At 39.4% G+C, this 17,698-nt stretch overlaps 2 protein-coding genes across 5 annotated transcripts in view; both read left to right on the top strand.

Moving 5' to 3' along the window:
* The window catches only part of LOC114462870 (formin-like protein 20), a 474,381-nt gene that overhangs the window by 375,867 nt on the left and 80,816 nt on the right, over window positions 1–17,698 (top strand). The window lies entirely within an intron of this gene.
* The window catches only part of LOC114462863 (integrin alpha-5-like), a 56,126-nt gene that overhangs the window by 12,493 nt on the left and 25,935 nt on the right, over window positions 1–17,698 (top strand). For all 3 annotated transcript variants that reach the window (XM_028445937.1, XM_028445936.1, XM_028445934.1), the window contains 14 exons: window positions 6,146–6,246; window positions 7,856–7,979; window positions 8,073–8,134; window positions 8,229–8,274; window positions 8,408–8,533; window positions 9,611–9,655; window positions 9,756–9,799; window positions 9,924–9,980; window positions 10,939–10,991; window positions 13,714–13,922; window positions 14,767–14,958; window positions 15,051–15,096; window positions 15,671–15,784; window positions 17,519–17,574. In XM_028445937.1, coding sequence (XP_028301738.1) covers window positions 6,146–6,246; window positions 7,856–7,979; window positions 8,073–8,134; window positions 8,229–8,274; window positions 8,408–8,533; window positions 9,611–9,655; window positions 9,756–9,799; window positions 9,924–9,980; window positions 10,939–10,991; window positions 13,714–13,922; window positions 14,767–14,958; window positions 15,051–15,096; window positions 15,671–15,784; window positions 17,519–17,574 — 1,275 coding nt within the window. The remainder of the gene's footprint in view (window positions 1–6,145; window positions 6,247–7,855; window positions 7,980–8,072; window positions 8,135–8,228; window positions 8,275–8,407; window positions 8,534–9,610; window positions 9,656–9,755; window positions 9,800–9,923; window positions 9,981–10,938; window positions 10,992–13,713; window positions 13,923–14,766; window positions 14,959–15,050; window positions 15,097–15,670; window positions 15,785–17,518; window positions 17,575–17,698) is intronic.

Here is a 17,698-nt window from a genome sequence, read left to right as displayed (position 1 = left end):
TCCTCCAGACCATACACTGTAAAAAAATATGGTGCTCCAGCCACGGGGAAGGGGGTGGGGACTGTGTGCAACAACTGTCAGATAGTCCATCAAGCACAATCCTGGCTCTGATTGGTTCTTTTTGGTTGGTCGCGGTGCATTCCAAAAGCTGCAGGAGCAGCAGGGGGGACTCAATTAACCTGTTTTTTTCACACAAACTACTAGTTTCATGTAAGGCTGTCCATACATAGTGAAAGCTTTAGCAAATATGACAAAAAGTTACTTTTATAAGAGTTGCAGACTGCACCTTTAAGCCAGGGGTTAGAAGAACAGTTTGCTGGTATTTTACTTCTAATACTGCTCTACTACGCTTTGATTGAAACCCACCTCTTTGATGTATTTTAATAATGGCTGAGTTTTTCCTCCCCCCATCCTCCACTTAGTGCAGTCTGTACTAGCAGTGTTTTCATGCAGCTTTGATTATTTTCTGGACTCTGGCCGAGCAACATAAGCATGCTTTATTAGGCGCAAGAGTCATTAAGTGGACACGAACCTCAGAGGAACTGGGCCGACCCCCGGCCCTGCCGAAAAAATAATCACCTCCATCAGAGAAGCAGGAAGCGATAAAGAGCAGTGTTTGAGGATCACAGGGTGTAGCTTATCCCAGGTGTTAGAACTCCGCTATCACATCAATGATAATAAGAGCTAAGAATATTAAAACACACATAAACACGGTTTATAAACATTTCTGTTACAGAAACCAAAAAAAAAGTGCAAGTTCCGATAGAGCCCACACACACACATCCTCAGAATTCATGGTGTGTGTCACAACACAGGCCAGGCACTATTAACTAAACATGCATTCAGGAGAGTCCCCACTCCACTGCACAAAGCACAGCGGGCAGGAACATCACTAAATAAACAACAGAAAAGTCTGCAGTGCTTCGGAGAGGACTGCTCACAATCAGCAAAACAAGTTGTAGTTTTAAACCACAAATCTAAATGAGAACTAACTATATACTGTGTAAAAAAAGTTAAAAAGGAAAACGTTTATTTAAAGAGTAACTAAACCCCAAACCCACTTTTTTCTGCTGAATACATATGTATTTAGGTATTAAGTAGTGCTGTTTATTAATCCTAGTCCCACTCTTTACATTTTAGTAAAAGTGTTTTAATTGTGCTTATTTAGTTGTAATATGTCGGAGTTACTGCCCTCTAAGGGTTGAACGCCACTATTACAACAGAATTTTGATATGGCTGAGATGGATTATTTGGATTTCCCTGCATCATCAACTTTCACTGTTGGCCCCACCTCTCCTATAAATGCTGAGAGGAGGGAGGAGGGTTTCATCCAATCACAGCCCTCAGTGAGCATTGATTGGCAGCCTCAATGAGGAACTCCTCTTTGCAGCGGCAATGTTTTTGACTGTGCTTCTATAAAGAGCAGATGTTAAATATTTGTACAATATTAAAATGCAATGATATATTGATACTAAACTTAAAGTGACAACTAAATAAAGCACCACTTTAACCACTGATGGTAGCTTCTAATTTTTTTTTTACAGTAAACATTTAGATTGCACAATACAATAAGAGAATGAAGCAAATTACATTGCTAAAACTAATCAAATAAACACATAAACAACATATCCTGGATTTTTAATTTGTCACGCCTTGCTTTTATGAAATAAATATTCCAGTTGATAATATGTATTTTATTAATAAAATAGTGAATTTCATTTAGAACAAAATAACATAAGAATCATCAATGGAAATCCTTTTGGAATCATATTCAAAATAACACAATTCTTGGTAGATGTGGTGGTCTAAATGTCTAATGCAACGGTTCCCAACCTTTTTGGGTTCCCCCTGAGCTTCTTTTCAAATTAGTACCTACGCATCACAACACTTGTTGTCTACCTTTTGTTTTATTTACATGTTAACATGATGCCAGGCACCTCTGAAGTCTCTTTTGCAGCTGGAACAACATAATAACTCATACATGTACCCTTACTTAGTATGGGTTCTTATCATTCCCAGTGAGTTCGAGCATACTGGTAAATTACTACTAGTATGGCTTTTAAAGCAGTTTATTTTCCTAAGGATTTAGAAAACCTGTTCTAAAGCATTAACTTCGGTATTATCAATGGTGGTCCTTCATTGGTTTGTATATGCTGAGGCAGAAATGGGAGTTTTTTTTATTGGTTGAGAATTTTTGTTGAAACTGTCAGGGAAACAGAGCAGCCTTTTAGCATTTTTCAGATAAATATTAATCATAATTAGATTGATACAACTAGTATTTACTCGTAAAACTAAGGAAATAACTAATTTCAAGTGTGCATTTCACAATGCAAACGTGGGCCACTGTGGGATGTTTAATTCCCTTAAAGGGATCCTCCACTGTTTTTACAAGCCAGCTTTTTTGGTCTAACTTGTGCAAGAAATCAGGAAACGTTAAAGATGTCAATGTAACCCTCTTTTGTTTATCAAAAGTAAATAAAAACAGTTGTGACCCAAAAAATCTGTGACTGCAGGGGGTGACAGTTCCAACTCAGCAGTTTTGTAGTCGACAAGGAAGCAGAGAAGAAGAGCTCTCCTAAGAGATCTTTACTCTCCCTTAAACTGACCCTCTTGTGGCTGAAGTTAGGGAGTAAACTGGACTGTTGAGGACGCACAAACCCTGAGGATAGAAGTACTTTTGGGTTGCAGTCCTTCAACGACGTTGCACCCGGCGAGCAGTTAGAGTGAAATGTTGTAAAAAGCAGCCCAAATTTGATGAACCCACCCAATGCTAATCTTTCCATCCCATTGTGTTCAAAAGAAACCCAATTGGCAACACAGGTCTTAAAATGGGTATGTGGATCTCTTCCTGATACCTAATGGTAGTAAGGGTACCTCCTCAAACCATCACTGACCCACCGCTAAACCGGTCATGATGGATGATGTTGCAGGTAGCAGAAACTTCTCCACGACTTCTCCAATTTCTGACAAGTCTGTCACATGTGCTAAATGTGAACCTGCTCTCATCTGTGAAGTGCACAAAGTGCCAAAGCTGCAAATGTTGGTGTTCTCTGGCATATGCTGATTGTCCTGCACAGTGTTAAGCACAGGCCCTACTTGTGGACATTGGGCCAGTACCACCCTCATGTAGTTTTTCTTACAGTTTGAGAAGAAACATGCACATTAGTTTCCTGCTGGAGGTTGTTTTTTTGGCTCGAGCACTGCTCCTCATGTTCCTCCTTACACGAAGGAGCAGACAGGGGTCTAGCTGCTGGGTTGTTGGCCTCCGGTGACACCGCTCATGTCTCCTGGTGTACTGGCCTGTCTCATGGTATTTCCTACATGAGCTTTACACTATACTGACAAAAACAAAAAAGTTCTTGCCACAGTGTGCAATGATGTGCCATCTCGGATGAGCTGCACTACCTGAGCTACTTCTGTGGGTTGAAGACACTGCCTCATGCTACCTCTAGGGGTGAGTGCACTGGCAGAATGCAAAAATGACCACAGTTTAGGCAAAAAGGACAAGGACAGTAAAATGGTCTGTGGTTACCACCTGCAGAACCATTCCTTTATGGGGGTTGTCTTCCTAATGGCCTCCCGTTTCCACCTCTTGTTTGTTCCATTTACACAATTGCGCAGGTGAAATTGATTCACAATCAGTGATGCCTCCTAACTGAACATATTGATTTCCCAAAAGTGTAATTGACTTGGAGTTATGCTGCGTTGTTTTAGCATTCCCTTTATTTTTTGAGTATGTGTATATTACTTTTCTCAAGATGTAATTTAGATGTGTACTGTACTTCAATGTAAAATATTGCTGTGTTTTAGTTTAAAGTTTTTTTTCCCCAATTTGTGCCAATCCCAGACTAGCACTTGGCCCACTAATCATGTAATTTTGTTTTTAATTTAAGGGCAGCTTTGATATTTAGATGTTTTTTGTAAGCCACTTATGGCCAGATCCACAACCAATGGAGCGTAAATGCTAATAGTGCAATGATTTGCGCAGCGTCTGTGCTGGCAGTCGGTGCTATCATGGACAATCCCTCTCACCCACTACACCAGATTGTGGTGTAGCACAGCTCCTTCAGCAGCAGACTGAGACATCCACCCAGAAGGACGGTGCACAGGTCCTCCATCCCACATCAATAAGACTCCTTAATAGCACCTTGTGACATTCATCACGTCTACTTCTTCACTTCATGAAAGTCACTGTATACTGTATATAGATACAGTATATACTCTGTTACTGGACCACCAGCTGAGTGCAATTTGCCATCCTTTTACGCACGGGGGAAAAATAACTGTTATAGCCATGTCCATAAAAATGAAGCGTGTTGTAGAGATTTTGAAGCGCAGTCAAGTTGGAGGACAGCATTGGGCACCATGAGGCGTTTACAATCTGCACTGGACCCTGAGATGTAAGACACAATACTAGTGTTCACCTGCATAAACAGGTATATGCTAGGGCTGGGCGATATGGCCTTTTTATTTATTTATTTTTTAAATATCTCGATATTTTCAAGTTATATCACGATATATGATATATATCTCGATATTTTGCCCCTGCCTTGAGATGATGCTTTGATGCATACAATTGAACCAGAATGGCATTACTCAATATATATTGTTTTCTCTGTGGTGTAATTGGGGTTTCTTCTAACTATTATAGCATAGCGTACATCCTAGTTTCTTTTTTCTTTTCAGAGGCAAACCCTTCAAATAAAGTCAGTTAAAGCCACATGCCAAATGTCACACAGGGACCTTTATTAACAGAGGTGTAGAGAACAATATCAACATTTAGAAAACAAATGATGTGCATTTTTGCACACAGTGCTGTACATTATAAATAACTATCAATTATGTATTTATTATTACTGACAATTGTGAGTTTATCAGATGCTATTATCCAAAGTGGCATCAGCCAAGCCGCCACAGGAGCGCGCATCAACTGTTTGTTTATCGCCGGAGCACAGCTGATACTGTGGATAGAGGATGGATACCTGACGGGACCCAACAGCACTGGACTGGTCGGGTTTGGACAGATATTTAGAACTGGTGTTTGGGTTTGGTCACGTAGTGTTGTTTGCGCGTAGCGTTCTTCCTTTCCTACTGCAGCTGCTGTAGCCCTAAAGAATGCAACTTTATCTGTAACAGTGAGAGCAGGATCCCAGTGGAGGGAGGATGGAGCGGCAGACAGTAATAAAGAACACACCATTGAACCATTACTTTTTCTGCACAATAACATGGGTGATTCTTATCTTTGATATGTGGATTAATAAAAGTAAGATGTGAATGCAGTCTTATGCACAGAGTGTACCCATCTCGGGTGTACAGTGCACAAAGCTGAATGTGCAACGTGCCCCCATCCTTGAGATGCTGAATGAGCTTTTCTGTGGAACACCACCAGCTCCCCTTCACACCTTTAGTCTGCCAGTCACATTTTACTGAGCCACTGCCCTGAATAAAGAGGAAGTTTAAGGAAGGTGGACAAGAAATTGTTCCCAGTATGAAGCATATGCTGGAAAACACTACCAGTATGCACTGGGATAAAACATTAATGTACCGGCACTGTATACTGTTGCATATGTGTTTGTGTGTGTTGTTTGTATGAGACAAGAGGAAATGTTCAATATTTGATTCTTGTTGCCATACAAAGCCTGGAGGTTCACCCTGTTTAGCACAGGAGTTTGCTTTTGACATGAGAAACACTGACTCACACTAGAAAGTTCTTGAAAATTGTTCTTGAAAAGCTTCAAACACAAAACAGCATCTTCCTTTATGTTTCTTCAGGACTAGCAGGGCTTCTTCTTCAAACAGGTTCTAGTAATAAAATACAGCTACAGTATGTGGTTTACAGTGCCAGTAAGGGCCAGGATCCCTTTCAGCTGCTAGTCTGCCAATGCATAGAGGAAGGATTAGGCTAGCAGAGCACAGGAATACATCCATATAGTCTCCATGTAAAGAGGCCAGGAACTTGTGGAAAACACTTAAATGAGGCTCCTTGAGCCCAAAAATCAAAACGTGGCTAACAAGCAGATCCAGGTTAAGATAACAAATACAAAATTGCTGAAATTCACTCTCAGTTTCTCCTTTTGAGAAGTAAAATGTGAGGTTACCTTTGGTATCACAGCTTTTATTTAACATATCTCCTCTGTTCTCACAGGAAATCGCTACTTCTACATCAATGACATCAACACTCAGGTGGAGTTCAAGTCCCATCAGTGGTTCGGTGCAACTGTACGTTCCAATGGCAACAGCACACTGGTAAGCATGGTTATGTCTAAAGCATATATTGCTGTGATATCAATGATCCTGTAAATGACATTGAAAATAGACTGATAGCTCTAACAGGCTACTGTTGCACAGAAGAACCAACAGCAACATGATTATTCAAATGTCTACCAAGTTAAAATGGTTTTCTTTCATTGCAAGTGTTTATGCTATTTAGTCTACTACAATAGTTTTTAATTTGTCTATGGCATTCATTTTGCACAAACACGTTATTAGTTAACATGTTAATAGTAGCGACTGACAGCAAAGTTGGAATTTCTGTGCTCTTTGTTTAAACCAAAGATTAGTCGTAGAGACAGAGTCAGAGGAATTGTTTTAGCCAGATCTAAATATAAAATAACATGAAAGTAAATAACCAGGAACAACAATTCATTTGGGAAAAAACAAGACACTCATGTACACAGCTGTGGGCTCAAAGCAAACCCTGAGCTATACACACAAGGACCAATGGCCAACAGCTTAGAGCAAAGGCCTTGAGCCCCGATCTTAAGACTCCTTTGCATTTCTAGCGTTTGCACATTATCCTGCCCCTCCTTCTTATACGCATTGGATATAACTTTCAACCCCTCGTCAAAAGCAGAATATCTCACATACTTTGTCTAATGACAAGTCATATAGACTGTAACATCATAAATTACCATGTACAATTTGCTTTTTGGACTAATTATATACTCTATAACTTGAATAACTAATAAACTGGCCTGTGATAGACAAAACACAACATTCTCTTACTTCTAAGACCAAAATCAAAATATGTACGCTTTTCTTGTATCAAACACTATAGGTAAAGTGTTGATGTAAGATTATTGCTTGATCATTTGTTTTAACAAAATATACGAGTTTCATGTAATCATGAGCTTTGTTTTAACTTTTTATGATATATATGTAAAATATTATTAGACTTTTATTTACAATAATTAGAATGAATAAGAATGACTGTGTGTGTGTTCTACCAAATCTGTCTTCTGACTGTCTGCTGGATTTGTTCACCTTAGATAGTGGCTGCGTTCTTAGAGAAGGTCAAATACTATATATATACTTATTATTATATTGTATGTATTATTATACATATACTAAATAGTGACGCAGCGAGACTGAAAAAAAGAGAATCTTAGTTCTGTTCAAATAAAATGTAGATTAAACAGAAAATTTGGTATTAGCTTCATCAGTACAAAAATGACTTGATTATGCTTTTTAATGATTCATTTTGCTAGAACATCACATGATTACAAAAAGGTTTGATTTTATGATTTCTTTTCAATAATCTGCCACAAATATTTCTTCAGGGAAATTTGACAATTAAAGAACGTTATTTAATATGCAGAATTTAAATAATAGTAGTTATAAGTAAAGCTAAATTTAATACATTAGTCACAAAACACCAATAACTCCTTACTATAGATCATTTGAACTTGGTTTCTAAAAGTCTAAAACTTATAGACTTTTTATCATTTCATTGGAAATTTAAGTAGATTTTTAATTGTCAAGCATTTTTATTTGTAGTTACGAACTACTGAGGAGACCCTCTCTGAAACTTACAGATTAAATGTTAGCTTTAACTCAGTCTCGTTTGGCTTTACAGGCTTGTGCTCCCAGGTATTACTGGAGGACAGAACATGACACACCCTTTGCAGATCTTACAGGAACCTGCTACCTCTCTGTAGATGGCCTTAAAACCTTTGTTGAGTATGCTCCATGCAGGACAGGTAAGGTATCACAATAACTGATGATCAACAGAGAACTGAAATGAGGATTTTTCGCAATGCTTAATTTTCATTGTGGATTTCTTGTTTTTGTAGAAAGACATGGACCTGCTGGTCAGGGCTACTGTCAGGGGGGGTTTAGTGTTGACTTTACCAAGGTAAGACACCTTTTTGTAGAACCCTCTCTGTATTTGTTGTGTGAGAAGAAGTGTTCACCGTGTTTATTTCCCCCTGTGATACTGGGTGCTAAAGAATGGGAGAGTTGTACTTGGAGGACCAGGCAGCTTTTATTGGCAAGGTAGGTTTACAGGAATGTGGGGTAGCATGAATCCTTTGCAGATCCCCCAGGGGCATCATTTTAAAGACAATAAATAATCCATAAAACATCACGTAGCAGTTTAAAAGTTGTTTGTTTCCCTTTTGTGCATCAGGTCAGCTAATCTCAGCCACCACAGAGGAGATCGTAAAGGCCTACTACCCGTCTTACTTTCTGTTGGCAGTCTCTGGGCAGATCCAAACTCGGCAGGTGCAGGGGAGCTATGATGACAGCTACCTGGGTGAGCATACACACATAAACGGAACTAAATTAAAGTAAGGATCTTAATGTTCACTGAGGATTTTTTTTCTAAATAATTTTTTGCTTCCTGACTTTTTGTCTGACAGCAATGAACATTCTTCATTTCCACTTGAAAATAAAAGACTGCAATAGGGTTGCATGGTCTGGAGGATTCAAATATGTCTAAATGTCCCCATATGCCTCTGAGTTTGCCTCAAGGAATTTCCTTTGGGACTAAATCAATCAAAGTCTTACCTGTGTATTTTTCCTCAGTTCTTTCAACACATTATTGGTCCCCACAGGATACATTGTTTCCATTTTGAAAAACTAGTTCAATCAATCAATCTTTTATTTGTATAGCGCCAAATCATAACCAATGGTATCTCAAGACACTTTACAGTAGAGTAGTCTTAAGGACGGACTCTTCATTTTATGGATACACACATATGCATATATACGTATATACACATACATATGTATCCCACACCCAACATGAATTCATCATGGCGGCAAGGAAAACCTTCTGTTAAGCAGCAGGAACCTTGTGTGGAGTAGTTGATCATTTATTTACGTAGGCAGACAAAATATTAAAAGGGCTGCTAAATCCTAGTTTTTACAGTACATCATAAAAACTTAATGTATTTTCTTTTAATGTTAGTTGAGACTTCAGTTGGATTTGTGAATTTGTGATTGTATCGAGTGTGAAAGTTGGCATTTGTACACATCACAGTTGTAAAGTAAAAGCTAGTGGAGAAAATCTAAACAATATTAGGCTGCAGTTCTGCAGCTGGACAATGCTTTACTGATCTGTTGGATTCAGAGCTATTGAGTATGGAGGACTGTTTGAGAAAAGCAAACTTACTGTTATAATCAGGTATGGGTAAAGTGTCTATCCAACAGAGAGCTGCTGCTCAATAGATGTGAATCTTCTTAACTATAGAAATGGTTGTAAAATCTAAGATCATTCCTAACTTCCAAAATATCAACTTACAATCAATAACAAAATCATTAGGTGACTTTTCATTATATGTACAATGACCCTGTTTCAGTTGTTTTCAGCTCCTTCTCTGACCTGCAGGTTACTCAGTGGCTGGTGGTGAGTTCAGCGGGGATGATGAGGAAGGTGAGGGTCAACAATGGCAAATGATTATGAAGCACATTCTATAATGTATGTGGATACGCAGAAAATTGTATCTTCACGCCTCTTGATTTTTATATTGCAGATTTTATTGCAGCAGTTCCCAAAGGACTCATGCTGTATGGTTTAGTAAGAAGTTTCCCAACTTTCTGGTAGTACATAAAGTATAGAGATAAAAAAAAAAACATAATGTTGCATTTTGGAAGTGAAGTTTATGGATAAAAATACAGCTCTTGTATGTGTATCCCTCTAGGTGTCTATATTAGACGGGCGGGATTTGAGTTCCTTGCTGAACTTGACAGGAGAGCAGGTATGTGCAACTCTGGATCCAGAGTTCATCCTACTTCCTTTTTCCTAAATGTAGGGACATATTTTAAGTGGCGTTTGCATAAGGAGAGTGTAGGGGAAAGAATTTGCCTAAACCTCTGGGTCAAAAGCTTACTGTACAGTATGCAGCTCATAGTTTAATCCAGCTGTAAATCAAATCCAGAATCAGTTTATGCCAAAGGAGTGAATTTGGTGTTAGATTAAATCAGTATGTGTTCCTTAGAAGATGTAAATACTACATAAATCCTGAACATCATCCATGCACTAACAATGATTGCAATATAGACAATACTAAATCACTTTTAACCAGTGCTAATCCTTTTGATTCGGCAAGAAGCTTTTAAAGTATGTATTACTATTTAACATAGTAATGTCTATAGCTTAAATGTCCATGGGCTACAGTTTGCCTAAGGAAGCCTGGCCTGAACATTGCTGTTGTTTTTATGGTATGGCAAAAAAAAAGAAGATATATAAGTTTTCACCTTTCCTGGATTTCAGCTTTTTTATTTTGATATGAGCTGTTTCACATTGTGACTCAGCAAAGGAAGACATTCGTTTAGGTTTGTCATTCACAATGAGTCTTAAGAATTCTGTATAAATGCATGTTAAATCAATTTAGTGAAGTCACCCAACATGAACCATGACCAAATGTAGCATGAAATAAAAGTGGAAGAGCTCAAGTCTTATGAGTTTCTGCTCCTTACACAATGTACGTCTGCGAAGGCCAGTGGAAGCCTCAACATTAGCTCCAAGAAAAAAAGAGTAGAGATCTCTGGGGATTATGAGATTGAGGCATTGAAGAGTAAAGCTTCAGGGGGAGTGTGGTGAGGGGTGCAACAAATAAAATAAACCCAGTGGACAAAAATGAAAGGAAAAGAAAGGGATCTTTGTCTGTTGGTGTGATTACAGGCTCTCTGGCTCTTGTTTATGATGCTTTCCAGATGGGGTCCTACTTTGGCTATGCAGTGGCAGCGACAGACATCAACAACGATGGGTGAGTCAGTGTAATCATAGCTAGGCAGATGGTGATAGAGAATAGGTGAAGAGAGATGAGAATAGTGAAATTAAAGCAGCTAAACCCTTATTAGAAGTGACCAATCAATGCTCTACACTGTGACGGTGATCAGTTCCTTTTCTTACCATTGTGTCACCAAATTTACCCTGCTTTGGTCATTATGTGTACAGTTTCTTGCTGTTCAAACTCTCCTAGTTCCATTTCACATCCTCAATTTTGAAAAATTCACTCGCTACATTTTGTTTATTGTGAATCATTGAATCAACTGTTGAATCTTTCACTCTTAAAGAAACTCTTAAATGAACTAAAAGTCTGAAGCCTCACAACATATGAAGTCTTTGGATGAAAGTACAAATATCACTTATAACAGTTACTATTTCAAAGCATGGAAAGTTTGAAAATGTATGCTACAGAATGTCATCATCATCATCATCATCATCTCGTCACTTTTTTTCTTCCTCTATTGCAAAAATTATCTAAAATACTATGTAAAAAACTGTAGGTTATTAACATAACCCTGGTTCTTTCAATAATATGAGTGAGATGTCTCACTATGGGATATACGCCTCTGCTTCATATCTCAGAAGCCCAATCTCATTATGTCAATCCTGATTGGTGAAATGTATTCATCCACGGCAGGTTGTCCCACCTACTATGAGTAGAGTGGGCGGATGACCGTGGAGAAGGCTCTCTGTTTGTCAATCAGCTTCTGCAGGAATGACAAAATCACCCCCACAGAACACTGAAAGGGGGTGTGTCCGTACAGTGACACCAGCTCTCAAACACCCTCCACTTACAGTCATACAGAGAAATAGTGGAGGAAGCCTGAGCGGGCTGTATGGTAAAAATCACACTCTGTGAGAGTCCCACAGCTGACCGATTATGCCACTTAGGGGCCAAGCCCATAGCGAAGACTGAGCCCCCCTCCTGTGACAGCAGGTCCCTTCGCAATGACAGTTGCCATGGGCGAGCGCACAGCAGCCGGTGAATCTCCGCCAGCCAGTGCATGGCAGGCCAATGTGGAGCCACCAGGATCAGAGTGTGTCCGTGCTCCCTCACCCTGGTAAGGGTGGGGAGTATGAAGGCCAGCGGGGGAAAGGCGTAAAGCAGTACACTCGGCCAATCGTGAGCGTCTACCCCAAGCTACGAAGGGAGTAAAACAGCACGCACTGCACGTTTTCTTCTACGGCAAACAGATTCACCTTAGCCCGTGCGTAATGAGTTCAGGGCTCCTGGGGTGTGTCGCTCTCAGCGAGAGGAGGCGACCACAACTCCACAGGATTAGCCTGCGTGCCAGCAGGTGCAACTGACGGGAGCACAATCCGCCCTGATGGTTGATGTATGCTACCGCGGTAACCCATAGGCACTCCTTCCGTCAGGAAAAGCAGGGTGCACCGGAGTTGCATAGCCCTGGCGCACTCCGGTGTGACCAATACCCTCCGTGCCCCCTGACGCTGCTGGAATTCCAGGCTCTGCACAGGTCTCCATCCCCCTCTCCACGGCTGCTAGCCGCTAAGCTAACCGGGGACCGTAACTGAGCCACTACTTGGTGTGTTGAGTCCGGTGCTCAACAGCCCTGGTGTGGTGTTGAGTGAAGCGGTGAGCCGAGCCGAAAACAGGTATGTCAGAAGTCATCCCTCGACGGCCCTGGAGGGCTTCAAAGCAGTGTTATACCAGGCGTGGAGGCGGGGAAAGCCCTGGTTGACCTGGTGTGGTCGAGAGCAGAAAAAGCATCAAACAACAGCATCCAGCGACGGAATCCCAGAAAAAAGGGTCCACCTGTGGACGGTTAAGCTACTGCGATGCGAGATAGCTCTGAGTGAGAAGAGGTTTTTGAATGCCGCTGTATCATCTGCCCACTCTACTAGTAGGTGGGACAACCTGCCATGGATGAATACATTCCACCAGCTAATCAGGATTGGCGTAATGAGATTGGGTTTCTGAGATATGACGCAGAGGCGTATATCCCATAGTGAGACATCAAAAGAAATGTTATGAAAGAACTTACATTATATCATGCCTTAATATGTATGTTTTTGTTTTGTATACTTAGCATTAAAAGAATGCTACAACACTAAATTATAAGTCCAGTTAATGTCACTGACTGACTGTTCTTATGTATGTGCAGGTTGTTTGTGGAGCTTGTGTGAATGTTTAATTTAGTTTTAGTCTTCGTCACTCACCAAAGACTGGATTTAGTTACACATAATTCAGTCTTTTAGTTCAGTTTTGTTTTAGTTCAAATGTAGTTGGTTGAAATCAGTTTTAGTTTTTACTCATCAGTTGATCATGAACAGAGATTTTAATTTAATCATTGCTGTCAGTACTTCTTTAATTTACGTTCTTGTCACAAATTGGTCATGGAATAAAGGGTCGTTGATAAGACGTTTTAGTTTAAGTTTTAACAAAATAAACACTGGTTTGATGTGAAATGTGTAGATGACAGTGTCCATAATTTGCTCGGGAAGTGTGCACCACTTATATGCACCCCTGTTTATTGTGTAATTGAATAGTTACATTTGATCGTCCAAAACTTTTAAAAATGAAAATGTACTCACATCCACTTAGACAATGTTGCAGCTAAGGAAAGTCTAATACAGTATTTATAGATATATATATATATATATATATTTTTTTTTTATTTTATTTTATTTTTTTTTTACTTTTTTGTTCAACATGTACATCTTCTCCTGTCCTTCAGTCTGGATGATTTGGTAGTCGGAGCTCCAATGTTCATGCTCCGGGGGTCTAATGGACGTCTAGAAGAGCTGGGTAAGGTCTACATATACCTGCAGAAAGGTCCTCTTCTACTGGAGCTTTGCAAGTCAAACCTACTGGGACCTCAGGCCTTTAGCCGCTTCGGCTCCTCTTTGGCTCCACTGGGCGATCTCAATCAAGATGGGTTCAATGGTAAACAAATTGTAGAAAGGGATATTTTGAATGAGTTTGAATGTAGTATCATTACTGTAAATACTCACTAGGCACTTTGTTAGGTGCACCTACCTTGTTGCTGGTTAACTTATTGGCAAGAATGACATCACAGCATCCCAATATCTATTCTAGGTGAAGAAACCTGTTTGAGATGATCTGAACTTTGCAAAATGAAGCCTTGTTATCCTGCTGAAAGTAAAATAAAAGCCTATTTAACTTTCTAAACATTTAACTTTTTGTCTTTTCACCAAATCTTTGTAATCCCTTGTTGTAGGTATAAATCTTAGTAGATAAGATGTTTTTGAACATACTCCCAACATTTCTCAAATATATTGCATTGCTTCCTTTTGATTGGCTGATTAGCTCTTTGCATTGACAAGCAGTTGGAACTAGTAAAGGGGAAGATATCAGCCCACTAGATCCGCAAGTGCAGCTTAGAACAGATTTATTTCAAAATATTTTTCATTATTTTAAGAACTAAAAAAGCTTTTTTGTTATAGTTAATAACCATAAGGGTGCCCTACTTGACTGCTGTGTGACTGTGCCCTGATTCCTCTCTGAATGTGATTGATAACTTGGTTGTGCTAAATTATTCAATGGCATAGTCTCTAATTCATTAATGATTCAATCAAACACAGCAAGTCAATGCAAATGTGTTAGCCAGTAAAAAAACACAAAGACTCCCTCAGATCCTTTCCATATTATGGTTGATCAATGAACACATTAAATATACATATCTTCACATTCTGCCAGCCTCTTTCTATGCAGCTCCAGCCTGCTTGTGTGAAACCATTTATCAAGTGTTTTTGCTCTTTACCAACAGACATGGCTATCGGCTGTCCTTACGGAGGAGAGGATAATCAGGGACTGGTTTACATCTTCAATGGTCACGTTGATGGTTTAATGGACACACCCACTCAGTCTCTTTCTGGCCAATGGGCTTCCAGCACTTTCCCTGCCAGTTTTGGCTTTGCACTACGAGGCAACACAGATTTGGATCAGAACGGGTACCCAGGTAATGCTGACTATTCTCACGAAGCAGCAAGTGCTCCAGCTATGCTTGTAACTTGTCAGTTAACCTTTTTTTTTCCCTTGTTGTTTTTATAGATTTGATGGTGGGTGCTTTTGGGGCCGATAAAGCAGTGCTATACAGGTAAGTAAGGGTGGGACGATACACTGAGTTCACGATATGATAGACAATATTTTTGGAGTAAAAAAAACCCCGCAAAAAAACAGTATTTTAAAAAATAACCATGCTTTTTTTTGGCTTTACCTCTGGACATACTTCATACTAACTCTGGGTATGACCTTCTCAACGCATAAGATAAAAAATAAAATAAAGTAGATAGTTATATTTATTTTTATTTTTCTGAACACCCATTACATTATAACCACTTACTTACTATGGTACATGGATAAATGTATGATTTGAATACTGATACCTATCTGTAAAGGTGGGAAAATAAATCATCATGAGTAAAAATATTGAAATATTAAAATGTCGCAGAATGTATCATCAAGTACGAGTAGTATTGTGAAAAGTGTGGGGGCTGCCACTGTCTATGAAACACTTTTAGTTCAACCAGTCCCATTTAAAAATGTTTACAAAAGAAATGTAGACTTGATAGATTTATAAGTGGTATGTTTCTTCTTAAAGCCAGCTTAGAGATCAACAAATCATAAATCCCAAACAATGCATATTCTTTCTGTTCTGCCCTTTTGAGCAGAGCCCGGCCAATTGTGAGTGCAGTAACATCCCTTACAGTAAAGCCAACTATGTTCAACCAGGAGGAGAAGACTTGTTTGTTAATCGGAGTGAATGAAACCACTTCTGTGTCATGGTAAGAGCAGGATCCTCTTCTTAATAATGTTTGACGTTCAGAAAGGTTTTCACCTTTAATGCTTTAGTGGATTTATTCTTAAAGGTTAAATACAAAGTACCTAAGAAGCTCTGACGCCAACGGACCATTGAAAGGGAAAGTCTTTCAAATGTTATGTAAGACATCTAGTCATACCTCACCCAAGGAAAAAGCCAAACGAGCTACATTTTGCTGGTTACTGGTTTTGTTGCTTCACAAGTTGCGTATACAATTTTGCTGAAGCTCTTTCCATCAGCTTAGTGCAACCATCACATTGGAATGTTAGGAAACCACTGAGGAGCTTTTGCTGAACTGGCTGCCAGCTGAACATCTGCTCCATTGGTTGATACAAGGATGTCTTGTGTTAGTGCTTCTTGATGTGGTTTTTTAAAATGCCATGGAAATAGGAAGAGGACAGGAGGGAGGGAGCAGACGGAGGGGATGAGGGGGAAATGAGAGGAAGCTAAAAGAAGGATAAAAAAGTGGGGTTAAAGCAAAGTACAGTAACAAGTTCTCTGAAGGTTGGAAAAGACTTGTAACTCTGGTAATGCATCAGAGTAACTGTTTCCATACATAGCATTGTGACTGCTTTTCAATCTGTTTCTCACTCCTTCACCAGAGTTGCTCCACCTATCCTAGCTATCCGAAACAAATAAGTAAATGGTACACCAGGGACAACTGCCCATTCCACCAAACTGTTTGAAATCATAAAAGAGGAGAGTCATGCTTTTTAAAAAATGAGTTATTTAGTTTTTTGCTTCAGTGTCTCCAAGCTACAAAGAATACAATTTATATTGGATGCTTATGTAGGAGTCAAATTACATGTAATCACGACTGAAAAGCTTCCAGACAGGTGTTCTTACTATTCCTTAATCGTTATCCTCTGTTGCAAAATAATATTGAATCTGCTATCGCCTATTTTAGAATGCAACAATAACCAAAAAATACAGAGCATGCTGCAAACAATATTGTATAGATTGCACATATTTGTCTCAAAATACTGCAAGATCAAAAATCAAAAGTTAGCGCTTAATAAAGTTTATTGTGTAATTTATAATTCATCGAGATTACTTTACAATATGCAATCTGGGTGAAAAATGTAAAACCATATTGGATCACATTGTGTAAAGCAAAGTCATAGACTCAACCATAATAAAGCCATGTGATGTGCTTAATTAAGCAATGATGCCAAATAGTTGTTGTTAGTTATCAGTTTCACATGCAGGTTCATTCATAGTCATGATCTGAAACAGAAACATCTGTGTAAAAGGCTTCAAACTGAGGTTATTGAAGATAAGTTTATTTCGGAGGCCTTAAGCATGGCAAGGTAGACTGCTGCAACCAAACACAAGGTGGTTGCGCTGCATGTGCAAGGTTACTTCAAACCAACATTTAATAAACAACCGTGGCTTTTGACTGTGAGTTCAAGTTATTTTCAAGGGGCTGCAAATGAAAAACACACTTTTGCCTGGAGGAAATTGGAAGAAATCTAGCTGTGCCATCAGCTCCAGGCTTGGTGAAACAGTGTTATGTACATGTCAGCTACACCCATTGTGGCCTGAAGGAGTCTTTGTCTTATATGGAGTATATCATGCTGACATGATTGTGAACAAAAACAAGTTGTGAACCATCTAATCCACTTCTCTTGCAATTGAAACACATCTGCTAGAGCTCAGTTTAACATTTTTAATACTTTTTGCTGTCTCAAACCTCCAGCGTCAGCATCAGTTTTTGCCTGCAAGCTAATGGGAAGCACCTCCCCTCTCAGCTAGGTATGACACACACACACACACACACACACACACACACACACACACACACACACACACACACACACACACACACACACACACACACACACACACACACACACACACACACAGATGGTGCCCATTA

Source organism: Gouania willdenowi, chromosome 5, assembly GCF_900634775.1.
Source record: "Gouania willdenowi chromosome 5, fGouWil2.1, whole genome shotgun sequence".
NCBI classification, from domain to species: domain Eukaryota; kingdom Metazoa; phylum Chordata; class Actinopteri; order Blenniiformes; family Gobiesocidae; genus Gouania; species Gouania willdenowi.
Note: the sequence above shows the minus strand (reverse complement) of the source record. Positions and strands in the feature narration are given on the sequence as shown.